This window comes from Mercurialis annua, linkage group LG2 (assembly GCF_937616625.2).
Source record: "Mercurialis annua linkage group LG2, ddMerAnnu1.2, whole genome shotgun sequence".
Classification (NCBI taxonomy): Eukaryota; Viridiplantae; Streptophyta; class Magnoliopsida; order Malpighiales; family Euphorbiaceae; genus Mercurialis; species Mercurialis annua.
Genome location: NC_065571.1, coordinates 56,071,698 through 56,097,913, shown reverse-complemented (window position 1 = coordinate 56,097,913; position 26,216 = coordinate 56,071,698). Strand labels below are relative to the sequence as shown.

The window sequence follows — 26,216 nt, the reverse complement described above, 5'->3', positions numbered from 1 at the left end:
TTAAAGCTGGAAAAATACTAATATAATTATGAAAAATAAAATCAATTGCTCAATTTATTCGGCCGGTTCAGTTAATTTGGATAATCCAGATCTCAAACCAAACTAATAACCGAAAACTGAAATTTTAAATCCCTAAAACTGAACCGACACAACCCAAATTTATCACCGTACCGGACAAAAGTCATTCATTTGGTCGGTCGGATATACTGCTCACCCCACTTGGAAAAAAAAGGCACATCAATTGAATAGGAAATTTGTGACGCAATTAACATGAAACTTTGATACAGCGATGGTACTATAAATCCATAAAACTGCTGATACATTTGCATGCTGGTACAAGTCGAGAAGGCATATGCCGATGCAAGAAAGAGTTTACCATAAGTGAAAGTTTCCTTGCAGCCGTCTCAATGGCTCAGCAGCGGTTAAGGAAATTCAAGCATGGAATACACAAAATTAATCAGCAACTCGAAGCTTTCCTGCGAAATCAAAAACTAAAAGCATCAGGTGCATTAAGCAGCACTAGTAATTTCAGTAGGATATGAACCATGATCCCATATGCAGACATCCAAGATGATCTGCCCATAAGAACCAAAGAAACTGCCCGGAACTACAAGGAATGTATCTGAATGAGGATCATCGTGATTAACCTTTTGGATACTTTTTGTAAGAGATTGAAATCTGAGGGTACTTCCCTCCATTTTTGCTTCAACCATATAATGGTATCCTTGTTTTAATGATGGAGGCCCTATACAGTCAACCGTAATCACATTCCCAAGAATATCGGCTGTATTCTTCAAAATAAATAAACTATTGTCTCCCTCCTCTTGAAGAATAAGGCTTTTGTGATCATGAGTCAAGAAAACAGGAAAAGTGGTCTTAAATTGAAAGCGTAACGCAGAACCCTTGTGTTTTTTGCTAAAATGCCGGTATAACTGCCTATCTGAGCCAACAAACTTGCAGCTTGAGAGGGGGCATGGACACGGCATATAGTTGCAGACTTTATCATGCTCCGATTTCTTGCTGTACAAAACCATTTCTTTGCATCCATACTTCAGATTGTGGCACGGTAGTTTGACTGATTTAAGAACCTTCTCAAAAGCTCGACAACGATTATAGCCAATAGGCATAGAGCACGAAGGACATTTATGTGCAAGTTTCTTGTAGCAGGAAGAGCAAGCCGCATGCCCATTCACACACTGAATTGCCCATAAAACATCCGAGTAGTTAATCCAAAGGATACAAGGTATACAAATGAAAAAAAAACATTTGCAGTGAAAGAGTTGAAACCACAGCTCCAGATATCAAAAATTAGCTTTATCATAACAAATAAAGTGCCGATAAATCTGTTCATTATAGGAGTAATGTATGATTAAGTCACCAACACCGTGATCTAAAGTTACCATCATAAAGTTCTTTCCAACTTAAATATTTCTGCAGAGTCTACATAACCTTATAAATAATAGGTAAAAACAGGTAATTTCACAGCCTCGTAACATCCTTACAGATGCGCTCAGCTAGTGCTTTCATGAACTTATCTAATTCAAAGTAAACGAACAATCCAAGATCCCCATACTCTAGCTCCCTACCGATTAATTAACAATCCAAGATCCCCATACTCTAGCTCCCTACCGATTAATTCAGGAAGGTTGACCATCGATAAACTTCTTACATGTAAATCGACTTTTACGACTTGGGCTAACAGTAAATTTCCTAACTAATCCTACACAATCTACAAACCAAGCCATTAAACATTTGAAGGGAGGTTAGGTCGGCTCTAATAGGCGTCGCATACGGCTGCAGCTTACTTCTACATACCTCATTCAACATTTCAATTTTTCCAAACCTAATAGAATTTCAAAAGATTTCCATACATGCAAATTCAAATTCAAGAAACCAAAAACTCACAAAAGAATAATTTATCAATCTTGAATCAACAAACTGAATTAGAACCCACTAATGCTAATGAATTTTAGCATACAAAACAAAGGCATACCTGAAAGACGGGGATTGAAAAGGACTCATAGCAAATGGGACATTCAAGAACGTCAGGGTCAGTAATGGTCACAAAAATTGCACCATTTCTTGTGGGTGGTGGTTCCGAAGTAGCCAATTGGGTATTCGGGTCGGATCCTTCGTTGTCTTCCTCTTCAGATGATGATACCGTGTGATTATCATCGTAATGAGATACAGCAGCTTTTTGCTGTTGCTGGTGTTCATTAGGCTGTTCAGAATTATCGATTTGGCTACTTTTTTGCCTCTTTCCGCTTATTGGATTGCTTGTTTCTGCTTCTCCGTCGACTGAAAATCTCGCCATGTTTGTCGTTTCCTTTTCCCCACTGCGCTATTTTTATTCCATTATTTCTTATAATGTGCTCACAGCCCACCCGCTAATCTGAGTGTACTTAAAAATTTCTCGTACCAATAAGCTGTATAAGCGCTCGGCAGCAAATTTGCTAAAGTTGTGGGTGTTATGTTACAGTCTGACTTTATTTTCTTATCCGTTGTTTTGGAGGGAAACAATAAAAGACTTAAACCATTTAGAGATTCATGTACTTTAATTTTTTTTTCGGAAGTCTAAATACTTTATTTTTATATTATTTGGCTGCTGTATTTACCTATTTTGGATTTTCAGGTCTTTTTTGAATTTTTTCTGGTCATTCTACTTACTATTATTTTTCTTCCAATCACACAAAGACTTGAAAAAAATACAAAAAGGACATGAAAAACGAAATATAGATAAGTACATGGACCAGATAATATAACAATGAAAGTATAAGAATTTCCGAAAAAAAAATGTAAAGTACAGGGACGTCTAGATGGATTTGACCAACAACAAAATTATAGGCCATCCATTAAAACAAACAATTAATAATATAAATTTATATTTATTCGGTCCTTTTTCAAATTAATCTATATAGTTAATTTATTTTGAACTTTTAGTTTTTTATTGAACAAAAAATGATTATCATTATAATTATGGTGCAACAAGCGTTAAATCGGACTCAAATGTCTATAGAATTTGTTATATTTGCAAAATGAGCTAATATTATCAAATTTAGATGAGAATCAGAAAAATAAAAAATGAACAAAAAAATAAAATATAAAGACCTTCTAGTCATTTTATACCTGAAAATTGTTAATAACGACACATTCACATCTTCCATCCATAAAGGACATATTAAATAGAAACGAATATTAGAGCGGCCTACTAAATAACAAACTATAAAAAGAGATCATATAAATAAAACTTAAAAAACACAAGGACCTTTTCATAAATTTAACCCAAAAAGAAAAGAGGTTTCAAGCGGGTGCAATTGAAACTTTATCAACCTCAACAATGTATTCAAGAGTAGCAAATGGTGGAATTTGCACACCAGAACCTAAATCAGCACCATTTTCTCCAAACCCTAGATTAGCAGGCACCATAACTCTCCTTTTTCCACCTGCCTTCATAGTTTTTAAAACATTTTCTATACCTTCACACATTCCTTTACTATAAGGCCTCGACCCCATTACTAATGCTAAAGATTTATGTTCTCCACCAAATGTATCAACGAAAATTTCTCCATTTCCTTCAACTTTTCCCTTTAGATCAATCACCAATAAATCCCCTGTTCTTGGAGAATTACCTCCTCCAACTCTCAACTCTACGTACCTGTTTCACAATATAATTTGAGACAACAGCGGAACCAAAAAATGTATAAAATTATTCTCGAAAGTATAAAGATCAAGTAAAGAAACAAAAAATATTTAGGGACAAAGTAAAGAAAAAATGAAAAGTACGGAATACTTAGGATAGGTTAAACTATTATTTTTTTATCAAATTTCTCAATGTTTTTAGACAGTATAAAAAGTCCTTTAAATTTTTCAAATAGAGCATATAAGTTCTTTTAGTTTATTTTTTTTCCAATTAATTCCCTTTAATGTTTTTAGTTATTTTTGTGATTTTTTTCAACATGAGAGTTTATTTGCACTATTTAAAAACTTTGAGAGTCCAAATGATAAAAAAATAACTAAAAAAATCCACGTGCTCTTTCTAAAAACTAGAATAATTTTTTTTTTGTACCTAGTTTCTAGATACACAAACACAAGTATGTATTTTTATGTAGAAATACCAATCAGGAATACATGGAGGATGAGAAATATATTACCTTATGCCATTAGGCAATACTACCTCTTCTTCCTTCTCAACATCTCTGCATGACAATTAATCTAGTTATCATCATAATGAATTCATATTATACATAGATAATAAATAATATGTACTTTTTTTTGTTATACTAGAAAGCAATAATAAGGGTATTCATTCTAAGTAATCGATCCATAAATTTTACATAAGAGAATCTATATATGACAAAATTTAAATCATATAAAAGAATATACATTCTAAATTCTAAAATTATACTATTTGACTAATAATCATATCATAAAAAGATTCAATAATTATATGTTTTTAACACCATTAAGTATATTCTCATTGTGAAGCATGTTAAATCAAATTTGATTAGTAAGGAATGCCTCATTCATTTATTTATTTTGGTTCAATAAAAATCACATCAAACTATTTAATGGGTAATGTTTTATAAACGAGTTAGACTTATAAATAAATATATGTCCTCGTATTTGTTCAAACGATCTATCATTTTGAACGAAAAATTATTAAACTATTGAAATTCAATAAATATATATAAAAAAAAATTGAGGATGGAATGAGAATTAAATTCGAGACCTCGTATTTGATTGTTGTTGAGACACTTCAAAGCGGGTTTTAATCTGTTCAGAGACGACACCAAATGCTAGGAACCCGACCCAGGCAAGGCCGGCGCCTAGGCCGAACCGTCTAGTTAATGTGGAAGCAATCCAGTCAGTACTTTCAGCTTTGGTAGCAGAAGCAGCCACGGGTTTAATAGGCTTCTGTGCTTCAACTTGAACTGAGATTGGTGCCGATGATGGCTGCGATTGCGAAGGCGGAGGAGTGGAAGACGACGGAGGCGGAGGTGTTTGAGATGATGAAGAGACATGGTTGGTTCTTGGCAATGTGTTTGATAGAAATGTTGGAGAGCCAAAGAAAGTTGCCATGTTTTAAGATGTGAAGATAAATAATGTATTCTGTTTTATTATTTGATATAGGAATGAATAATATTCATCCTTACCTTATCCATATCATTCCAATTTAATGGTGGCTCTTTTCCTTTATTTCTTTTGGCCAAATCTATCTTAAAGCTCCTATATTTTCATTTTTAATTTATCTAATCACTTTTTACAATTTTGTAGTTACTAGATTTCTATACATCATGTTTGATTTAATATGTTATTTTCTGAACGGAAATACTACCCATGTGTTGAGTTGCCGTTACTATTACCACGCAGAATATGGTTTGTACTTTTGAAATTTTGTTTGTTTGGTCTTTGTATTTTTAAAATGTTACTTCACGCGCGTTTCATGGTGAATGTAGTGTACGTTTCTTTTCCTTGACATTTCAATATTGCCACATATGATCAAAATTGCCGGAAAACGAATTTGAGTTACAAAATGCAAAAATGCAAAATTAGACCTATAGTTTTTTTATTTTTATTCCATTATTAATAATTTTTTCTTTCCATTTGGTCCTAATCATTTTATCCATTTATCAGTTTCAAAAGTGAACATGAAATCAAATCTAACTTTGCATTAGACTTTCACAAAAACAATTGGTCAAACAATTGAATGGCAACGCTGTTCATGTCCCAACCACACATTATTGAACTCTTTCTCTAACAAATCCAGCATTAACAGAAAACCAAACATAAACACTTTTTAATTACAAATAAATTTCCAATTCCCAGAACATGGGAACTGTCATCGACTCCCATTTTCTTGCTCTAACGGGAATAGTCACTGTAAGTTCATAACCCTTTTCTTTAAATTTGTATACTTTTGTTTAATTTTGGTTGTTTTTGTTATGTTTTGTAGGTGGGTTATCAGTTGCTGTTCTTTATAATCACTGTTCTTCTCAAGTTTGATAAAGTCACCGACTTTGCTGGTTTGTAATTACTCCTTTTTTTTCCTGTGGGATTTCTGTTATTGGGTTTCTTACAAATTCAGTTCTGATTATGTTGAAATGGTTCCTTGAGCTGCTGGTTAAAGACTAGATATAGAGTCAAAGAAAATTACAGTTTTAATATTGGTTCCTCAGAATTTGATGGAATTTTGATTCCTTATAGTAGGTAATTATATGTAATTTGGAGCCTGCACGGGTTTGGTCTAGTGGTCTAAGTCTCAACCATCTGGGCGCCATGGTCGCGGGTTTAAACCCTGGCTATGCCCTTTCTAATAAATGAAGTGGTTGAGACTGGGCCGCTGGCCATTATAGCCCTCGGTCCACATCCCGGGGTTTGACAGTGAGTCCTCTTGTCACCAAAAAAAAAATGTAATTTGGAATAGATTCATTTTGTTTGGTTTATGTTATTGCAGGGAGCACTAATTTTGTTATACTTGCTTTGTTGACTCTGATTCTAAAAGGGACATGGTATTTCAGGCAGGTAAATATATCTGTCTGTGTAAGCGGCTTTTAATTTGTAGTTTATAGTTGATGAATGATGATAAAACTTTCGAAGAACCATATTTTCTTTCCCGACCTTTGTTTTGTTTCAATCTAGTCTTTTTTGCTGTTTGATTTTACTAATGACTACGCTTTATGTATTGAATGAGCTTTGCACTAGCAAGCCTGCGGTGATATTCTGTTGTATTTGGAATTTTATGTGGCTATTTGTTTTGCTCAAAATTCATAATGCTGCTCGTTTTTCTTGTTCCTTTTCTTTTTGCAGGTTGTCTTGAGTTTACTCGTAGTTGTATGGGGTCTTCGTCTGGGACTGTTTCTATTAATGAGGTATTAACAATGTTACGCTTCATGAGATCTTTATTTATACTCCATGTGCACTTTTCTCAATCAAAGATTTAAAACTCCTTATTGCTCAATGAGTTGATAAAGTGTATCTGATTTGGAGGAATGTTGATATGTAATTGCTTATTCGATTAATCATTTGATCTCTATTAGTTTCTGTGTCATCCATCCATGTGTATTTTCCCTTTCTCAGGAAAGGTTGTTCTTGTTCAGGATAATAATAGAGCAGCTTAGTGATACAAAACTTTTTTGAAGGTCCCTTAGTTCTTATCTATATTGTAATTTAAGGTGCATCAAGTAGAAGAAAAAACAAGGGAAAATCTCGCAATTAATGTGTGTTTGAACCTCTTTTTCACTATTGAAAGTTACAGTCCATTTCTATTTGGTTCAAGGATTATTGGGAGATCTTAATGCCTTAGAATATTTTCTTTTTTGAAACAAAACTGCCTTGGAAAACACGAAAAGAAACAGTACATGACAAAGGGGCATTGAAAAACTAATGTCATTGGTGAAAATGATGCTTCCTGGGTATGCTAGTAATCTCCGTGATTTTAGCCCCATAGAAGCTTTTAAAAACACTTCTATATGTGCATTTTATTGGTCTCATATCTCAAATGTATGAACAAATGTTGAATTATGGATATACGCATGGAGCTCAGAAAAATAGAAAATGCTACTGATTTAATTTATGGAATGCTCTATGCAGGATCTGCCAGTGGGGGGAGGATAGGCGCTTTGACAAAATGCGTGCTAATTTGGGGAGATTAGCAGTTTTCTGGATATTACAGGTTTCTTAGCATTGTCCATCTTCGAATCGATTGTAGTAGTGTCATGATCTCAATAAGGTCAATATTAAACATTGAAAACTAGTTTATTTATTGTGACATTCCTTATTTTCTCTTATACAGGCTGTCTGGGTGTGGACAGTGAGTTTGCCTCTTACCGTGGTCAACGCAAGCGACATAAATCCATCTGTTGAGAATCGGGACATAATCGGATGGATTATGTGGTCGGTAGGGCTTGCCATTGAAGCTACAGCTGATCAACAAAAACTGGCATTCAAGAACTCTACAGAAAATAGAGAGAAATGGTGCAATGTTGGACTGTGGAAATATACCCGTCATCCAAACTATTTTGGCGAGGTTATCCCTAAAATTTATGCCAGTTTCAGTACTTTGGAAATGGTGTCATACTTTTTTCTATCTAATGCTTGCCATAAGTTCTTTTCCCATGGTCGTGTTGGTGCTCATAACACAGTTTTTCAAACAACATTTTTTGCTTCTTAAGTACCTTTAATAATTATATTATTTCTGTCACATCCTAGTCAAATTTTGAGCTGAGTGTGTGGTCGGGGATGAATGCAGTTTTTTTGTCTTCATTGTTTTTGTATTGAACTACTGAATGTGGTAATTTATATCGACAATCATATTTGCAGATTATTGCTGCTTATTTAATTCAGCTGAATTTGATACTGGGATAATGTATATTAGCACCTTGATCTAGATGTCTGAGAAGTACATTTAAGATATGAACGTTCACTTCTTTTGGTAAACAATTTTAATGAGGATGTCCTGATGTTTTTGTGCCGAAATCAAATCGGAAACTGCGTTTATTTCACTCTGTTAAAATATTTTAAATGAAGTTTGTGTGCAGTTGTTGCTGTGGTGGGGAATTTTTGTGGCTTCTACACCTGTGCTGCAGGCTCTTGAGTGGCTCGCAATACTTGGGCCATTCTTTCTCACATTGTTGCTTCTTTTCCTCAGTGGCTTACCATTGCTTGAGGTTTGCTTTTACTCTACCAATATTATCATCTTCTCTCAATGCTTAATAAAAATCAAAAAATGAACTGATAACAGGACTCTGCTGACAAGAAATATAGCAATGTGGCTGCATACAGGGTCTATAAGAGGACAACTAGGTTAGGCCTTGTCTTTTTGTTTTTGTAATTTTATTTTATCTAATGGATTGTTTGGTTATAAGTTACGGAGGTTGCGTCTTTTGTTTCAGCCCTCTCTTTCCGCTGCCTCCAGTAGTATATGGGAAATTGCCTTCATGGTTCAAGTCTATTTTCCTCCTTGAACTTCCTTTGTACAGTCGCAATTTTTCACGTGAAGGTGCAACATGGTGAGATGATATACAATTAATTAATTCTTTTCTCCTTTAATTACCATTTCTGATATTAAGCTTCTCCTAGGAATACATTAGCCTATGTTTTTTTTTTATCTTTTTCTGTTTTGACCATCTCATTTTTCATTCTTTCTTTTTTGGTTGGAGATGTTTTCGTGCAACCTTTTCATTTTGGTCTAATTGCTTTCATGACTGCTACAATATGCATTCAAGTATTTGTAGTTGCACTAAAAAGTCAGACGATTAACCAATGAGTTATAGTGCAAATGGTATGTGCGCGGGGTAGAATTATGCTAAGGTTATAAGATCAATTCCTTCCATAAACGTCAAAAATCCCCCTAAATCGGATGCTTAAGATGCAAAATGAATTTTTCGAGCTAATCGCAGATGCGATGACCCATATTGCCTATTTTAACTGATTTTCTGGAATAGATGAAATTTCCTACGTAGAAATTTTAGTGAAAACTTTTTGATTCATTTTGGTGTATATATGTAGTGATGAATTTCTGGTTCTAATTTGTCTTGTTTCTAAGGCACTCACCACTTGTGCAAGGTGTAGAGTAAGCAACAACGATGAACTGAAGATGCAGTAGAACTTCCGTTCAGACAACTCGCTGATGATCTAAGTGATCATCTTTTAGCAACTTCTCCAATGTTTCAATTTCACTATGGATGACTTTGCAGTACTTTTCTGTTGAAAATCTGGTACATTTGATTCGAAGATTGAGTTGATTTTTCAGTTCAGTTCATATCAAAACTGATATGTTTTTTTATGTAATGTCATATCAACTTAAACTATATTTATTGGTTCGATTATATTATTTTATTTAGTTCATTTTTGCACTCCCTATCTATTAGCATTATAACAGTGTTTTTTACAGAAAAAAATTATATTATTGATATCATAGTTATCTGTTATCTATAAATAATTACAAAATCATACTCTATTTTAGTGTCTTATTGGGCGTTAGGGGAACACTGCACATTACACCCCCAAAAGCGAAAACAGCCTTTCTTAGGAGCGGAAACAACAGTGGAATAACACGATCTATATACCTGCAGTCTGGTTGATGCTTTCCAAGGAAATAGCAGCACCAGATCTGCCCACATCCGACACTCTTGAATTCGATAAGAAAATGTAGATAACCCAAAAGTGGAGCAATACAAGGTAAACTAAGGACCACAACTTTGCTGCTGGATTTCTCCTTATAAACACTGCCCCGGCTATGAAAATGGCGTCCAATTGCTGAAGCAGTGACCCCAAGTGTTTCCTTCCTGAACGCATTTTTTCCTCGAATAGAGGCCTCAGTTTTGAATCGCCCATCTCCCATGTTCCTGATTCAACATCCCTCAAATTTGACCCATTTTCATCGAGCAACCTTGAAACAGCCTGTACATACATTGTAGAACCAAAAGTAATTTGTTAGCTTCTAATTTTAGTTAGTGATAATACTGGTGATTTATGTTGCACGGAAATGCTGAAACAAGAATCACTGAAATGAAAATAGTGACTAGGGTACATAAATATAAAATTTTGGAGTTTCAACAACGTTTTTAGAAATGGAAACAAAACACCGAAACATGAAACTCGACCAGTTTCTATGAAACATAGCTGGTGATTAAAGGCTGAGAAATGAACCTCAATTCTGAACAAAAGGGTTGCCTTCTCTGAGGAGAGTGCCTCAACCTGAACCAATATGCAAGAGTACAAATTTTTAGTTATTGCACAAAGCAGAAGCAATTTATAATTGACAAATCACGACTTGATACAGCATACCGCAATCAAGTACATGACTAATAAATATTTTCCTATTATTCTTTCTTAAATGTTATATTAGTTAGTATGTTTCAATCGTCAACTTAGACCCAAGTGGGCAACACATTTTTTTCAAATAGATAATTGCTTAGCTGCTTGGTTGTTGTAAAAGGAAAAGAAAACAAACAAACAAAAAAATCTGAAACAGGATTAGAATTACAGTTATACATGGAAGGTGCAGGAGTTTCACACCTGCCCCATTCAACAATCGTCACCTATGGTATTTAGTAATTTGGAACCGAACCAGCGATAAATTATGGTTCCCTACCCTATATAATTCAAAAATTCAAAAGTTAAAGGATAGAGAAATTAAAATTAATTTTATGGAATGGACTGTTCTTTTCAGTTGTGACTTTTCTCACCCCACCACCCAAATAGACTTTGAAACAATACATGTCCAGAAAATGACTGAATTTATTTTATATGCCATGATTTTCCAATCGATCACGCTTGAAAATTTATAAAAGAAAACAGCAGAGGAAAAGATTCGTATTTCAATATGTCAAGACTCGGCTCCTTTCCATCCCTTGCAGAATGAAAATGCACATATTACATTCCAGTTTATCATAAGTTGCATCGACACAAACATACACCGAGACCGAGTACAGCATAGCATATGAAAACACATACCTGCGCTTGTTTCTGAATTAAATGGTCAGTCAATTGAGCAAGCCTTCGTTTAAGCTCAATCTCAACTTCTGTTGGATCTTCTATATCCTTCCTCGTCATTTCAATTTTTTCTTCAAGTTGCTTTGCCTGAAGGAGTTAAAACGAACTTTGAAAATCTAATTTACATGTAGACCTGGTTTATCCTATGTGATAGAGTCGTTTAGCTATATACAGCTACTGCAGGAATAAAAATCACAGTTTTAGGAGCACCGAGTACTGGGAAAAACTAACTCCTTGTATGATAAATACTCACAGTTATCAAGTTGGGTCTGTAATTGAAACTAAATTGATCCTTTATCAGTTTTGACAAATAAATAATCATCCTATCTGAAATTATCCAAAAGACAGACACAATGCAATGACTTTTAATTTACTGCTCTTCCCCCTTTAGTATAACACTATAAGCCACGCACAAAGCTTCCAACAGTTGTCCAATATCATATCGATTTCCTCTTGCTGTCTTACATGAGCTAAAGAGCATCTCACAAATCTTAAAATGCCAATTTCTGACAGATATCATATCAACTATGAGTTGAACAAACAGATTACAAGATGAGCATCCACTTATCGGTAAGCCCAAGCAAGAAGCATCAAGAAACTGGATCTGGTTCGATCTCTAACTCTTTTTGTGTTCCGACTTCATTTTAAAATCAGATACTTATGGATATTCGTAAATGAGCTTTCACAACAACGTGTTTGGGTTCATTATTTGTAATTGGTTTATGGTTGAAACCACGTTGATCATTCCAAACACATAACAATAATTGCATCTAGTGTGTCGACATCAAAACCATTTCTTCAACAATTAGTTTATGTTCATCCTTCTAGCAGAAATGCTTTAAATTGTTTGAGAGCATTTTTAAGGGACTCTTTATACATCTCAAACTCTTTATTATAAAGTGTCTACCCATCAAACAAGAGCCCAATAAACTCATTTAATCTTTAAATACAAGAAAAAGTAGAATGAGGAGACTGACTTGAACAAATTTTATCAATCTTTATAAAAAAAATTGAAGCTACTCTTCAGTATCTGAAAAATGCCCTTTAAGCAAACAGCACTACTAAAGATGTTGAAATGAGCCAGAAAGATCTGACATCTATCAGTCAGACTGATTAATTCCTAGATTCATGTGCAAATGTGCAATACCACAGCAACATTTAGAGTTCAAAGCATTAGCACTAGATACTAATGCTCATCCTGACAGATATCATATCAAAAATTGACAGTAAAAAAAGCACTACGCAGTATTGAAAGCAATCGGACCATAATATCAAACATCAATGCATTATCAATCAAATCATATTCTGCATGTCAATTCTCAGAGATGTAACTCACAGCTAAGTCATATTATACCAAAAGAACCGCACAATGTTAAAAGGCCAAAAACAAACCTTATCTTCCAATAGAGCAATTTTATCAGTTAGAAAAGAATACTCTGCTTCAAGTATCTCTCGTTCAAATTCAACTCCTTTTGGAGCTGTGGCCTACAAATGTTCAAATCAAATAAAAAGATCATCAGGAAGTGGATAACTCTTTGCTAAGAAGAGCAAACAGAAGTCTAAAAATTCTTGTAATGACTGTAACACCACTTATTATGCCCCTGTTTATGCACCAATATTGTCGCTAGAAAACACAACTCACTTGGTTTTGATAAGTTCCGCTCTGTCCTGTCTTGAAGATCTTTCTCCTAAGTTCTACAAGAAGAAACTGAGTTTTAGAAATTTATATGAAAAACAGTATTAGACAAGACAGATTTAATCATAGCGTCCAATTCATCTTAGTTATTACGGAGATCAGAAACTGATCTATGAATGTAATTAATTTATGGAATGATGAATTGATGATTACTTATGGCTGACAGCTTGGGTCAGTTTTTAAGTGGAAACCATAAGTACCATCAGGGACAGACCGTCCCTAAGACCAGAGGGGGGGGGATATTAGGTCCATTTACTTAAAATTAATAATTTTTTTTTTGTAAATGCGCAATCTGCAGAACAGGGCAAAAACATGAATATTGAAAAAATTGCCATGCTCTGTTACTAAATTGCAAAACTTGGCAAAAATTTGAATAATTTTGCAGAATTAATGGATTTGTTTTAGGGTAACTAAACCCTGATTTCTTTTCAAAAAACCTAGACTATCTATTATAACATGGTAAGAGAAACAAAAAAAAAGTCATTTCTACACTCGATCAAAAACAAAAAATGAAATCATGATCACATACCTTCATGAGAAACTTCTTTCAGTTCAAATTGTTGTCGAAGTTCTGCAACCCTATTAAGCTGGCCCACAAGAAATGCAAGAATTACATGTATAAAAATATTACATGCATAAAGAATAAATACGTATGAACAGAGTCGCACACAATATCATGGGAACAAACAAACTATAGTTGCCTTATACGCTGTACTTGGGTCGCGTTATGGAGAAGGGTCTAGGTACATCGCTTGGCTTCAAAGTACAATACTTTGTGGTCGGGTTAGTTGCTAACACCAATTCCGGTCGGTACATGAACTATATTTATTATGGCCATCAACCTTTTATCACTTGGTGCTTAGAATTTGTTTAAAGTTGAAGATAAACAAATATATTACAGGAGAGAGAAACTTGTATTGTAACTACAGCAGTCAAATTGTAATCCCACCAAACAACTCTACTAATATATTCTATTCAGAATTCTACTAAATCAAGATTATGTTCAGGATGAACAAGAACTATTAGAAAAAAAATTATTAAGTTAGCTACTATTGGTTAAAGAGCTAATAAATTTTCTAGCTGTAAAGTCTCCTGACCAAAAATAAAAAATTAAACACTCGTTCTTTCGGAATATTTTGTTCTATGGCTGCTTCTTCTTCTACCTATACCTATGTTTAAAGCTTGCTTTCATCAAAACTTTATAATTAACTCCATCTATGTCAGTAGCCTTGTCATGGTAAAGATACTTGCCAACTACAGTCAATCAGTATTAGCATTGCTACAAATCCTGCATTACCAAGATCCAGTTCATCAAAAAACTCTGAGAACATGCACCCCCGATCATGGAACAAAGCCCAAGGGATTACTTGATAATTAGGTTATGGTGTGTGTATATATAATTTTGATAACAGAAAACTAAAAGGCCATAGCAAAAGAGGCAGCACTTTTTACCCTTATTAAAGTTCTCCTTAAAAACTTTCCTCTCATCTCATCTTACTTTTAGAAGGAGAGATTTTTGTGAGCCCAAAGCTTGATTCCCTTCTAAATTTTCCTTCCACTCATTTTCTAGTGGCACATATGGTATCAATCTAAGCAAGCATACATCTTTTCAAAAGCAAATTTAGAAAGATGAGTACCGTATATAAATAAACCCAACTTAAATCAGATTTACCATACCTCCATTTCAAGAGTCTTTTGTGCAATAGCAAGCGATCTTGCAAGATCGGCATTTGCAATCTGAAATTAGATATTATATTCAGAAAAAAATATTATACCAACAATAATTTGTTTTTAATTAAAAGAAATTTAATGGATAAAGAAAAAATGACAGTCCAAATAAATTTGTAGCAATTGCATGAAAAGTACCTCAGGTGTAGCCAAGCGAGCAAGCGCTTCCATTCTAGTATTATTGTGTTTTTGCTTTTCCACCTCAACTGCTTCCATAGTTTCCATCATGGTTGTTTGCAGCTCTGAAGCCTAGCAAAAGTAGATAATAAAAACTGGCAGTCAGCATTTGTAAAGAAAGAGTAATTTGATCAGAGTTCAAACTTTTACCAAAAGAAGTATGTATTACAAGACCATAAAACATGAGAAGTTCAATAAGATGTAATTACTAATTATGTATAATTCTCCTACGATGCCAGTAAGCCAAAAATAAAACTTCAGATTATCATTGCTTGATGTGTGTGCACTTTAAAGACACGTGAAAGAGTATCGTAATGGACTAAAGGTCGTGTCAAGCAATTCAATCATCCTGGACATCCATGCAAGCATTAACCAACTCAGCCTGGTTAGTCTAGAGCATTAAATAAAAAGATAGAGTTTGGTTTTGTGTATTATTGGACACTAATAATCCTTTAAGGGAATAGAGTAGCCACCCTCATGATTTAAATTGTATAGGGGCTTGGGAATGAATTCTTCAATAGAATATATTAGGGTGAAATCCAGGTAGAACAACCACCCACTATATCTTTTTCTACAAAAGCCATAATAGAAATAAGAATTACTAGTATTAATATCATGATCAAAAGAAATACAAGTCATTTACATTCTTCCACGTAAAAGAAAGACTTAATTTTCATCGTAATATCACGTCAACTTCAAACCTCGAATTCGTCTGACTTTCAGTCAAATTATATTAGAATATGCAACTATGAAATTAATGACATAGCTAGGCAACTAATTAACATTCCAAAGTCACTATCAAACATAAAACAGAAGACAAGTAAAACACTGTTATCCATTTTTCTTGCTGAACAGAAGTTGATGGTTCTTATTTTTGTTCATTTTATGGCCTAGACAGTTTTTTCATCTGGAGTTGTATACCACTTTAATGAGTAAATTATAATATTTTCAATTCAGTTTGATAAACTCAAAAAAGATGCTTCGTAGTTAGGCTCAGGTGACTTTAGTTTAGGCCAGAATGAAAACTCCAGCTAATGCTCAGCTGCAAAACCTAACCTTCAACAGTGTCAAGAAGTCGGTCGATTCATCCAGTTTGCGCTCCCACCTATTTATTTCACATTAACTTCCCAGCAGATGGTTTTTCAGTTTCCAATGAGCGGTAGCAGGGCGCTTTCACTACATGATGATTGGACTAAGTATATGATTTATTGTCTCATAAACATCTAGCAAATGTTCTTCTAGTTTCTGCCTTTGGATTTTTTCCTTTACATCATAAAACTTTGTAGCCTCCAAATTGATACTTTCCTTAAACATTAAAATAGGAAGAAGATTTTGTCGCTTAGCACTTTCAAGCTGTTGATTTTCAATTTCAGCCCCTTTTCCATTATGATTAGCATGTTGCATGGGATCTTCTGGAAGTCTTTTCCTTAATGAAAATGTATGTCTTGTTTTTGCACTCCATTGGCTTAGTGTGGCCCATAAAATTCTGCATGTAGATTTTGATCTTGTTTTCCTTATTGACAAAATTTGCAGCTTCATGACTCTTTTTGTTTATAGTTTTCTTCAAGCTTCTTCCCCATATCTAGCCATGTAATAATTATTGGTTGTCCTCAAATCGTCATCTTATGCTCAAAAATCATACCACCAATCTTTTGCTAGACCTAGAAGTTTCATCTCAGCAAATTTCATCCTCGCATCCTCAGACATGTTATATCATTCAGATGTCTTTAATGAATTTAGCCAATCATTACATAATACATACAATGGGATTTAGATTATACTTTGACCTTTTTGGTGATATCCCCAGCTATATCTTGTTCTTGATGATATTTTCCATTGTTCATTCAAGTGACATGAAGGGATGTATAATCTTTTGCAGCTGCACTTCCTTGATCACATTCGTCCTTGACTTGGGTAATTTCTTAAAATAAGTCTTAAGTACATATATAGAAAAATCCTAAGACATATGGACTTAGTAGACTAGTCAAATCCATATTGGTATTTGAACTCTTAAAAAAAATAAGGAATTAAAATAACTTAATCCGAACAAGGAATATGAACGTAACTCAACAATTAAAGACTCTTAAAAACACTAGAATAATTTGATTTCTAAAAACAAAAATTACCACAATTCCCCTTACTTGATAATTTTAAATTCATGCAACAAAACATGTTTTCTGGCTTAATGAACTTCCCAAATTAATTAATTAGCTGAAAATCCTTAGCTTCATGACTAAGAACTAAACTTCTAACTCCATAATTCTAGTTCTTCGTTATTATAAATGAAGACATAAAGACTATACAACATTCCTAATACTAAAATCAGGGAAAACATTTTTGGTTCCTAGCGCATAACTTAAGGCAACAAATCACGGTAAGTTTTTCCAGTCATATTAAAACTTAATCGCAATTAATCAAACAATAAAGAACAAATAGAAAAGAGCTGTAAGGATTATTTACCTCCAGAGCTTGCTGTTTTGCTCGTTCTTCAAGAATTTTCTCCAAGCTTTGTTTCTCCCCTTCTAATCTGGCAACCATATTCTCCCGCTCTTTGATAGCTTCAACAGCTTTAGCAGCAGCTTTCTCAGCCAAAATCTTCTCCCTCATCTCCCTCTCTCTTTCACTCTCGGAATCAGATGTTGAAACCGAATCACTGTCTGAATCAGACTCTCCTTCACTTCTAGATAATGCAGCACTAGATTGATCTTTCTCCTTTACAGAACTTCTCTGTCTATCATAAACATTACCAACTCCCTTCTTCTCATCAGAAACCTCATCAACTTTTCCCGATGCCAATGATGAAATTTCCAAAGAACAGACCTTATTTCCCATCGGCAAAACAACCTCCTCAGACACACTCGCTTCACATTTCTCAACTCTCTTGTCACTCTCCCGACCAACCTCTCCCCCATCCGAAACCTTACCATCAATATGCAATTCAACACTCGCAGACGAGCTAGAGTAATTATCCTCATCACTCGCCTTCCCATTCGACTTACTATTCCCCAATGCAACATCCAATCTCTTATTCTTTACACTATTATTTCTCTTTAAGCTCAACCCCGAACCGGGACTCCCTTGTTTCCTAACCTCCTTCCTAAACCCTCGAATCGTCGTCGACGATCCATTACTCCGATTCGGCGACTTAACATCCTTCCTAGCAGGAGGATTACTACTAAGTAACTGAGTCCAATCACTATCACTAAGTGTAGGCTTGGACAAATTACTATTATCATTAACTATAGGATCAGCATTTAATTTCGCAATATATTCGACATTAACATTACCGTTACCGTTAACGCTGGTTTGCTGTACAGGACTAGTTGATTTCCGTTTGAGCTGGTCCTTCAACGGCACCGTTTTATCACCTCCGACTAATGCTGGTGATGACACATTATTTACCTTTTGATCCTCCGATCCGATTGACCTTAAATCGTTCTTTTTCAGCGACTCCGCCGCTTGATGATCGATCTGAGCCGTTCAATTTAAGCATTAAGAAAATTCGAGATACAAATTTTAATTGAATAAATTAACCTAACTTACTTACCTGTTCGAAGAAGGTCTCGGCGACTTTGAGTTTCGAAGAGATCCAATTCGCCATTTTCGAATATTAATAAATAGAAAAAATTATGAAAGTTAAATTGGTTTAGTTTTTCGGTGGTTAACGGTAACGGATCGGCGCATTTTAGAAATCACTGGTGATTGTTTTTTTCTTCTTCTTCTTTGAGTTGCTGAGTGAAGGAGGGCGAGAGGACGAGGAAGATGAAGATTGTGAAGAGGTCCCGTCGGTAAAAAAAAAAAAGGAGAAAAGGGTAAATCCGGCCCTCGAATTTGTGTTTCGGGTTTAAATAAATCAGTTTAAATCTTTTTAGTAAATCTAAAACTTGCATCTCGGCTTCCAATAACTTGTAACTTTCTTAATCAATTAAATTTAAAATTTGTGTATCGGGTTAAAATAAATCATGCATTTGAAGTATATATATATATTAGGCGTCTCGAGACACAAATTTGAAAATTTTAATTGATTACTAAAGTTAAAAGTAACTTATTTGACTCCGAAATATAAATTTTAGAATGTAATTGATTAAAAAATTAAAATAATTTATTTAACTTCGAAACACAATTCATAAAAAAAAAACTTCGAAGCACAAATTTAAAAGACAAATTGATCATTTGCTTGTTAAGAGAGGTTAACTTATAAAGCTCTTATACTTTTATCTTTTTTTTATCTTTTTTTTTATCATTCAATTGACCCATGTATTATTCAATTCTTTTCTAATAGGTCTTTTTGTGGACGGAAGTTGTGAATAATGTGGTTAAGTCGCTTTTAATTGGTTTTTTTTTTTTTGCTATCTCTTTTTTTAAATGAAAATTAAAGAATTTCACTCCTACTTCCGTGATCACTCGAATTCAAAATCTATTAGTTTTAGGTGAGGCATTGTTAATTGATTAATATTTTTTATGTAAAAAATAATAAATGATTATTTTATGATATGGTCTACTTTACCAATATGTCGAGTTAGATGGACATTTGAATTCAGCTTCGTACTTGTTTTACAGTGAATATTATGCCCGTTCTTTTCCAAAAACAAAATCTATACATTTAAAATAAATACTAAAATATGTATGGAGAGCAAAAAAAATAAAATTGAAGTTTAAAAGTAAACAAAATTTTGAAAAAAAAAATAGGTATCTAGAGATGGATTTGGCCTTAATAAAGTAAAACCCTAATCATAAACTCAAAACACATATACCATCCTCTTCCCCGCCACCGCTGCTGCTTCTGCTGTGTCTTCCCCGCCGCTATTATTCGCTGCTGCCGTCGCAGCTGCTGCTTCCCTCCGTCTTCCTCCGCCTGCTTCAATATTTCTGGTAATTCTTCTCTTTTATTGGAATTTATAGCCAATTTATCTAAATAATGATTATTTTTTAGGTCATTTGATTTACTTTGGAATTTGTTTATTGATCATCTCATATTGGAAATAGATAAATGCCAATTAAGGTTGTGCCATGAACATCCGGATATCCCATTTTAGAAATCCCCAATTTTTGGTAATTTTCCGCAGATTTATCGATCCCAGGCTTCCCCAAACCGTGCACGTCCCTTCGCAGAGCCGCACATAACTTTCTTTGTTTCTATGTAATATTTATTGGAGAAAACAGGAGAAGAGTAAGAGTATAGGTAAAGTGGCCAGTTCATTTATCGTGTCGATAGCCGTGGAATTATTTGTAATCGCTTTTTACAGTTGACTATTGATGCTGTATGGGTTCTTAAAATGATTTAAATTTCTCTTCTATTTACAGATAGTAATCGTACATGATTAATAATTTAATCCAATTTATGCTTAAGAATTAAGATCATTCTTTTTTTTTTCAATCAATAGCTTGCATTGCATTGATTAATGATTTTCATCAAGAAAAGTAGTGGACTGATCTTTATTTGATGAGGTATCATAGTTGAAGAATTTGTTTATGCGTAATGTTTTGATTTGCGGTTAAGTGTTGATGCATAGTGGGTTCTTCAGATTATTGAAGTATCTGTTTTGCGAGTATGTTTGGCAAGAATAAAGATTCCGTGCACTTTATTTTGGGCGAGAGAAGTTGTTTTTGGAAATCCTTTTCTGCACTGATTTACTTCTATCTTTTCCTCAATTATGAGCCGGAATTGCTTCCCTGTGATGGGTGATCTTTATTTTTAAAAGTAGTGGATTGGTCTTTTTTTATTCGATATTTTGGAGAATGTTTATATATTTTATACCAAATGGTATGTTTTTACTGTTTTTTGAAGTCTGAAAATAACTCTTCTTTTGACATTTTTGTATTATGTAGCTGAAGTGATTTTGATTTTTTGAGAATTATTAGGTCTTACAATAGCTAAGAAAACTACTTACTTTTATTGGTGTATGATTGACTGTTTAGGGTTGAAAGCTTTCCAAGATGTCAGTTTATGAGGAAAATCGGTGCATCAGAGATAATCAGAGAAGGTTGCTGGCTGAAAAATTTGAAGTGAAGCGAAATCTTTTTAAAGCACTTGTTAGAGATCCTAACCTGCCTATTGAACAACGTGAGAAATTCCAATCTAAGCTGTCCAAGTTGCCAAGAAACAGTTCCTTTACTCGGGTGAGGAACAGATGTATCTTCACAGGCCGACCTCGTGCTGTTTATAACTTGTTTCGAATGTCTCGTATTGTTTTCCGTGAATTGGCATCGAATGGTATGTTGACTGGTATAAAGAAAGCATCTTGGTAATGGAATTTATGGAATGGTGGCAAGTACTCCTATTGGTGCTTAAACAAGGATCTAGCTGAGTAATTTCTTTTCTTGAACTCGAATAGATTGACAAAGTTGTGGAGTTCAGAAATTTTCGTATGAATTCGCAGTGAAATTTTTGATGCAGAATAAAAAGGTGTACTTTACAGAAATGCATTTGTATATTTATCCAGAATTTGAGGTCAGTTTATTCGCATGCTTCCAGAATTTTGTTATAATCTAATTAAGTTAGAAAGAAATGATTCTTGCATTACATGGTTAACTTTTTCTTTCATCAATTTGTAGATTCTTACATCTATTATCTGTTCGGTAGATCAGTTGAATAGGCATTACATGATTTATACTGAATTTATATGTGATTATGAGGCTAGGTTTCTGGTTTACTTGCTTCATTAGCTAAAAGATAGCAGCTAGCATAACTCTCTTTTTAACGTACTTCATCGACTTTCACTGAAAACAGATATGGATTTGTAGTTATATAATGCAGTAATTGGCCGAGTAGTCTAGCCTTGACCATTGTGAAGGAATTGCTATTTTCTATTTCAACTTAATTTGCTTCATGCACTGTCATAATTGTAGATTAATCCCTGCACATATGTTTGAAAGATTAAACTGTATAAGTGCAACTCATTAAACTTAGAGTTTGTTAAGATCTTTGCAATACGCCCCCTGAACTTGCAAGCAATGAGCAATTAGTACCAAAAATTAACTTCTTTATCAATTAGTATCCTAGCCCAATTTTTTGGTGAATTAGCCTCCTAAAATTATAAACAACATTGATATGTTTGATCTAATTGATAAGTTGAAGGAACTAATCAATAAAACAAAATGAATTTTGGTAACTGTCCATTTTGTGCTAGTATTTCACTCATTGTTAATATTGTGAAACTCTATGCTCTCGTGCCCCTCCTGCTTCCTCTCTCTAAGTCACCGATATACTGTTCGGTCTCATGCTGCTGTTTTATCCGAATCCCGGTGGATTGGGTTTAACAGCACAGTGCATTGGATTACATTGATCATCTCTCGCTCTTGGTGGCAGTATTTGCCTTACTCCACAGTCACGTCGTTGATTCATCTCGGACTCATAAGGACTGTGCCATGCAGCATGAAGCTGCAATACAGCAGTGACTTAGCATTTTTTGGTCATTCTAAGATTAGTGGCTACTGGTGCCTGTATTATTAGTATGACCATGCAATGTTGGACTAAGTGAAATCTCCTCGTAACAACTCTCCCTAACGGTTATATTCTATTTTCGGAGACAATCACTTTTTAAAAATACAAAAGTAAAACATCAATTTTGACTTAATTAAAGGCAGTGACAAAAGTATTCTAAAATACGAAAAAAAATTACTCATAATTGTTAAAAATATTACAAAGATTTCCTTAAATGATCAACAACAATTGAGTTATTATGAACAACATCTTGATTGTTTAGTAGCACTCACTTCATCAATAATAATTACTTCTTTCCCAACAAGCAAGTTTGTTGTATTAGAAGTATTATTAGAATTGCTCACTTTAGCTTCTAAACTCTTTTGTGTAGTAATTTGATGAATTTTAGTGATCATTTCTAAAAAAGCTTCTTCAACATTTAAATTCTCCAATGCTGAAGTTTCCATGAAACATAAACCTTCAAATTCTGCAAGATTTTTGCCTTCTTCTTCACCAACTTGTCTAGAATTTGTCAAGTCACATTTATTTCCAACAAGAACAACAATTGTATCAGAATTTCCAAATTCTCTTAGCTCATGCAGCCATTTCTTCACATTCTCAAATGTTGCTCTTCTTGTTATGTCATATACTAATAAAGCACCTAATGCTCCTCTGTAATATGAGCTTGTTATAGCTCTAAATCTGCAACGGAATTATATGTAATTAAACGGATTGAAAATAAAAAAAAAATTAACTGAAAAGTAATTTTCAAGTACAAAGAGTAAATGGAAAACACAACATTATATTTATATATAAAGAAATCTTTTTCCGGTTCGGTTTCCATTAAATTTTAACTTTGGTCGGTTTCGATTTTGATATGGTCGGTTGCTGGTTTGGGGAAACTGATTCGGGTTTAACCAAAACGGTCAAATGATCACCCCTAATTTTTAGTTGCATGCCTTATGATTGTACTTTTCATCAGCATTACTTTAGTAATTTATGCATTAAATCAAGGATGCTTTTTCTAGTGTAGTACATATTTTGAGTCCCCACTTAAGTAGTATGCTATACTATATATTGCATGGATATCTACATTAGCATTCAATATTAGATCATTTCAGATTATAATTCTTTCAAGAAGATTAAAAGTTGTGATAAAAAAGGCAGAGAAGCTAATTAATTGCTATTACATTTTAGCCAAATGAGACATTTCCTTAAGAAAATGCATGGCCAATCTCTCCTTTAAAATTTGCAGTAATTTTTTTTAATCATTTATAGACGGGTATTTTTTTACGCTTATGGGAGAATTTGATTTCACAACCTTTGCAGTCAATTAAGCTGTCACTAATGTGAAAATTAATTTAATATTGGTATCATAGTGGATAAAAAGATTACCATTATCTCTTTAAAATTAAAAGTATTGATTGTGCCTACCATGAGATCAACTCATACTTTAACTAGTTTGGTAAGAAAACCTTATTTTAAGAATAAAAAAAAATAAAGAAATTCAGCACTAGTGTAAGCTGAGAATTTGAGTTTTTTGAACATAAATTCTTAATTAGATTACATAAGTTCAAAAATAATGTACTTTGATGAAGCCAGATACAACAATAAAAAAGAGTTTTATTAAAATTTAATACGAAAAAAAATCCAAAGAAGCTAAATATTTTAACGAATAAAAATACTTATTCTTTGTTTATTGTCAACTTGTCAATTAACATATCTAATACGAATATCTAAAGTTTGAATATTCTGAATTATCCAGAAAAAATAACATTCTCTTGGTAGATGCATATCATATTCTAACATCAACACTAAAAATCAATTATGAACATATTTTACTAAATTTCTTTGATATTTGCTTAAACTTAGTTGCCTTATTATATATATACTTCAACCTCATCTTTGGTTATACCGTATGTTGTACGGAAACTTATCTAGTCCTATGTATTTCGAGGTTTCGTTTCTGTTTCATATAATTTTTTTGAAAACTCTTAAGTTTATATTTATAATATATTGTTGTAAGAAAGATAAATGATACAAAAAAAAAAAAAAGCATACCTTTCTTGGCCAGCAGTGTCCCAAATTTGAGCCTTGATGAGCTTATCAGCAACTTTAATGTTTCTATAAGCAAATTCAACACCAATTGTTGGTTTTGAATCTAATCTAAATTCATCTTTAGAAAATCTTGATAATAAATTTGATTTTCCAACTGCTGAATCTCCAATTAAAACTGCTTTAAAAAGATAATCACACTCTTCATCATCAGAATCACCCATAACTAAAACTCTAAAAAAATTTAAAAAGTGTTAAAAAAAAGCAAGGAACAAGAAAAGGGGTTTAAAAAAAGTTGAATAATTCAAGAAAAGAAGGAGAAGGAGAATGTGTATTGCAAAGTCATGTTTTCATATATATAAATTCCAAAAATGTCATTTTCATATTATAATTAATATTTCATGATCACAAGTGAGAGTTAAGTATAATTTTCTTTGGGATTAATTAGTTTTGGTGGGTTTTGAGTCTTGATTGTTTAACATGTGATGCCCTTGATAGAGACACTTTTTCTACTGTTTTTATGATTAGGGTTATGCATTCGGTTCTAACAAAACGAATCGAACCAAATTCCCCTATATTTTTAAAAATCAAATCGAAATCAAATCAAATTGGACCAGCTTGTTCGATATTTTCGGTTCAGTTCACAATAAGACCTAACCTAAGTCTTTTTAAGGTTAAAACCGAAGCGAACATCAACATTTTTGCTATCATTTTTAATCAAATCTAACCGAATTTATGGGTTCGATTTTTCAGTTTCGGTTGGATTTTGCACACCAGTAATTATGATGTTGCCAAAGCTAATGTCTTAATTATCCTTCTCTATGAAATTGGTTGCAAAAATGTTAATGAAGGCCCATTCATACGGCTACACTTGTTACTTGAAATAATAATGGAACAATTGTACTTTTAATTTGGGATTTTATAATTGGGTTGTTTTTGACTTATTATGACAAAAGTGTAGCACTATCATGAATAAATTTCTTGTGTTATTAATGATGTATTGGTTGCTTAAGAACATCATCATGTTTAGTTATAATGGTTAATCATTTCAGATTGGCTATTTTGTTGGAGTTAATAGTGTATAGATTTGGTGATGAGTTTAATCCCCTACCCAATAGCCAGATTAAGATGTGTTTGGCTAATTAAGTTCATTTTGAAAAAAAAATCCCTCTCTTCTTTCTTTCTTGTTTTTAAATTTGGAATGTTAGTTTTTTATTTTATATTTTTTTAATGGAAAACACCAATCTTATTCGACCGGATCGGAATTTCCTCAAATTCAAATGAACTTGAGGGGGTCATTTTCACGATCTACACCGTTTATTATAAAATAAACGGTGTAGATAAAAAGAGTACAAAATTATAAAATCTCAATCCTATTCGACCAAATATGAAGCAATTATATTTATTTTTTTTGAGATAAAAAGTTCTATTAATCAAAAGCTGATTGATCAGCCAATACATAGAATTTGATAATCGGAGGGACATGCCCCAACCAATTAGATAAACTAAAATAGTCATATGCTACCACATGAGATTTTCTATTAAAACAACATTTATGCATCTCAATTAAGCTAAAGTAGTCATTTGCTATCAAACTGATAATATTACAAAGCAAAGAGTTGTTGTTGAAGGCATCCATTA

At 33.4% G+C, this 26,216-nt stretch overlaps 6 protein-coding genes across 10 annotated transcripts; 2 read left to right on the top strand and 4 right to left on the bottom strand.

Moving 5' to 3' along the window:
• On the bottom strand, positions 1-2,468 carry LOC126666682 (putative E3 ubiquitin-protein ligase SINA-like 6). The gene is made up of 2 exons (XM_050359522.2): positions 1,994-2,468; positions 1-1,196 (listed from the first exon to the last, which is right to left on the bottom strand). Exons 1-2 carry the CDS (start codon positions 2,312-2,314, stop codon positions 510-512), a joined length of 1,008 nt encoding a protein of 335 aa, XP_050215479.1. The 5' UTR covers positions 2,315-2,468; the 3' UTR covers positions 1-509.
• Positions 2,469-3,242: 774 nt separating this feature from the next.
• LOC126670713 (peptidyl-prolyl cis-trans isomerase FKBP17-2, chloroplastic) lies at positions 3,243-5,124 on the bottom strand. The gene is made up of 3 exons (XM_050364526.2): positions 4,730-5,124; positions 4,152-4,196; positions 3,243-3,655 (listed from the first exon to the last, which is right to left on the bottom strand). Exons 1-3 carry the CDS (start codon positions 5,077-5,079, stop codon positions 3,301-3,303), a joined length of 750 nt encoding a protein of 249 aa, XP_050220483.1. The 5' UTR covers positions 5,080-5,124; the 3' UTR covers positions 3,243-3,300.
• Positions 5,125-5,637: 513 nt separating this feature from the next.
• LOC126666690 (uncharacterized) lies at positions 5,638-9,846 on the top strand. 3 transcript variants are annotated; one of them, XM_050359529.2, is made up of 10 exons: positions 5,638-5,880; positions 5,954-6,023; positions 6,455-6,522; positions 6,808-6,869; positions 7,591-7,672; positions 7,793-8,026; positions 8,538-8,666; positions 8,741-8,802; positions 8,892-9,008; positions 9,565-9,846. In XM_050359529.2, exons 1-10 carry the CDS (start codon positions 5,830-5,832, stop codon positions 9,602-9,604), a joined length of 915 nt encoding a protein of 304 aa, XP_050215486.1. In that variant the 5' UTR covers positions 5,638-5,829; the 3' UTR covers positions 9,605-9,846. The 3 variants fall into 3 exon arrangements, with proteins under 3 accessions (XP_050215486.1, XP_050215488.1, XP_050215487.1); XM_050359531.2 differs by having other exon boundaries at positions 5,639-5,880; positions 9,571-9,846; XM_050359530.2 differs by having other exon boundaries at positions 5,640-5,880; positions 9,545-9,846.
• Positions 9,847-9,865: 19 nt separating this feature from the next.
• On the bottom strand, positions 9,866-18,891 carry LOC126666689 (golgin candidate 2). Its single transcript, XM_050359528.2, has 10 exons — positions 18,645-18,891; positions 17,558-18,568; positions 15,059-15,169; positions 14,870-14,929; positions 13,722-13,779; positions 13,139-13,191; positions 12,889-12,981; positions 11,458-11,583; positions 10,651-10,698; positions 9,866-10,401 (listed from the first exon to the last, which is right to left on the bottom strand). The coding sequence occupies exons 1-10, from the start codon at positions 18,696-18,698 to the stop codon at positions 10,060-10,062; spliced, it is 1,956 nt and encodes a 651-aa protein (XP_050215485.1). The 5' UTR covers positions 18,699-18,891; the 3' UTR covers positions 9,866-10,059.
• Positions 18,892-19,793: 902 nt separating this feature from the next.
• Positions 19,794-21,629, top strand: LOC126670123 (ribosomal protein S14, mitochondrial). Of its 3 annotated transcripts, none has more exons than XM_050363788.2 (3): positions 19,794-19,969; positions 20,164-20,279; positions 21,017-21,629. In XM_050363788.2, the coding sequence occupies exon 3, from the start codon at positions 21,035-21,037 to the stop codon at positions 21,344-21,346; it is 312 nt and encodes a 103-aa protein (XP_050219745.1). In that variant the 5' UTR covers positions 19,794-19,969; positions 20,164-20,279; positions 21,017-21,034; the 3' UTR covers positions 21,347-21,629. The 3 variants fall into 3 exon arrangements, with proteins under 3 accessions (XP_050219745.1, XP_055960488.1, XP_050219744.1); XM_056104513.1 differs by having other exon boundaries at positions 20,084-20,279; XM_050363787.2 differs by lacking the exon at positions 20,164-20,279 and having other exon boundaries at positions 19,797-19,969.
• Positions 21,630-22,695: 1,066 nt separating this feature from the next.
• On the bottom strand, positions 22,696-25,136 carry LOC126670122 (ras-related protein RABA6a-like). Its single transcript, XM_050363786.2, has 2 exons — positions 24,582-25,136; positions 22,696-23,222 (listed from the first exon to the last, which is right to left on the bottom strand). The coding sequence occupies exons 1-2, from the start codon at positions 24,797-24,799 to the stop codon at positions 22,778-22,780; spliced, it is 663 nt and encodes a 220-aa protein (XP_050219743.1). The 5' UTR covers positions 24,800-25,136; the 3' UTR covers positions 22,696-22,777.
• Between the last annotated feature and the right edge of the window lie 1,080 nt (positions 25,137-26,216).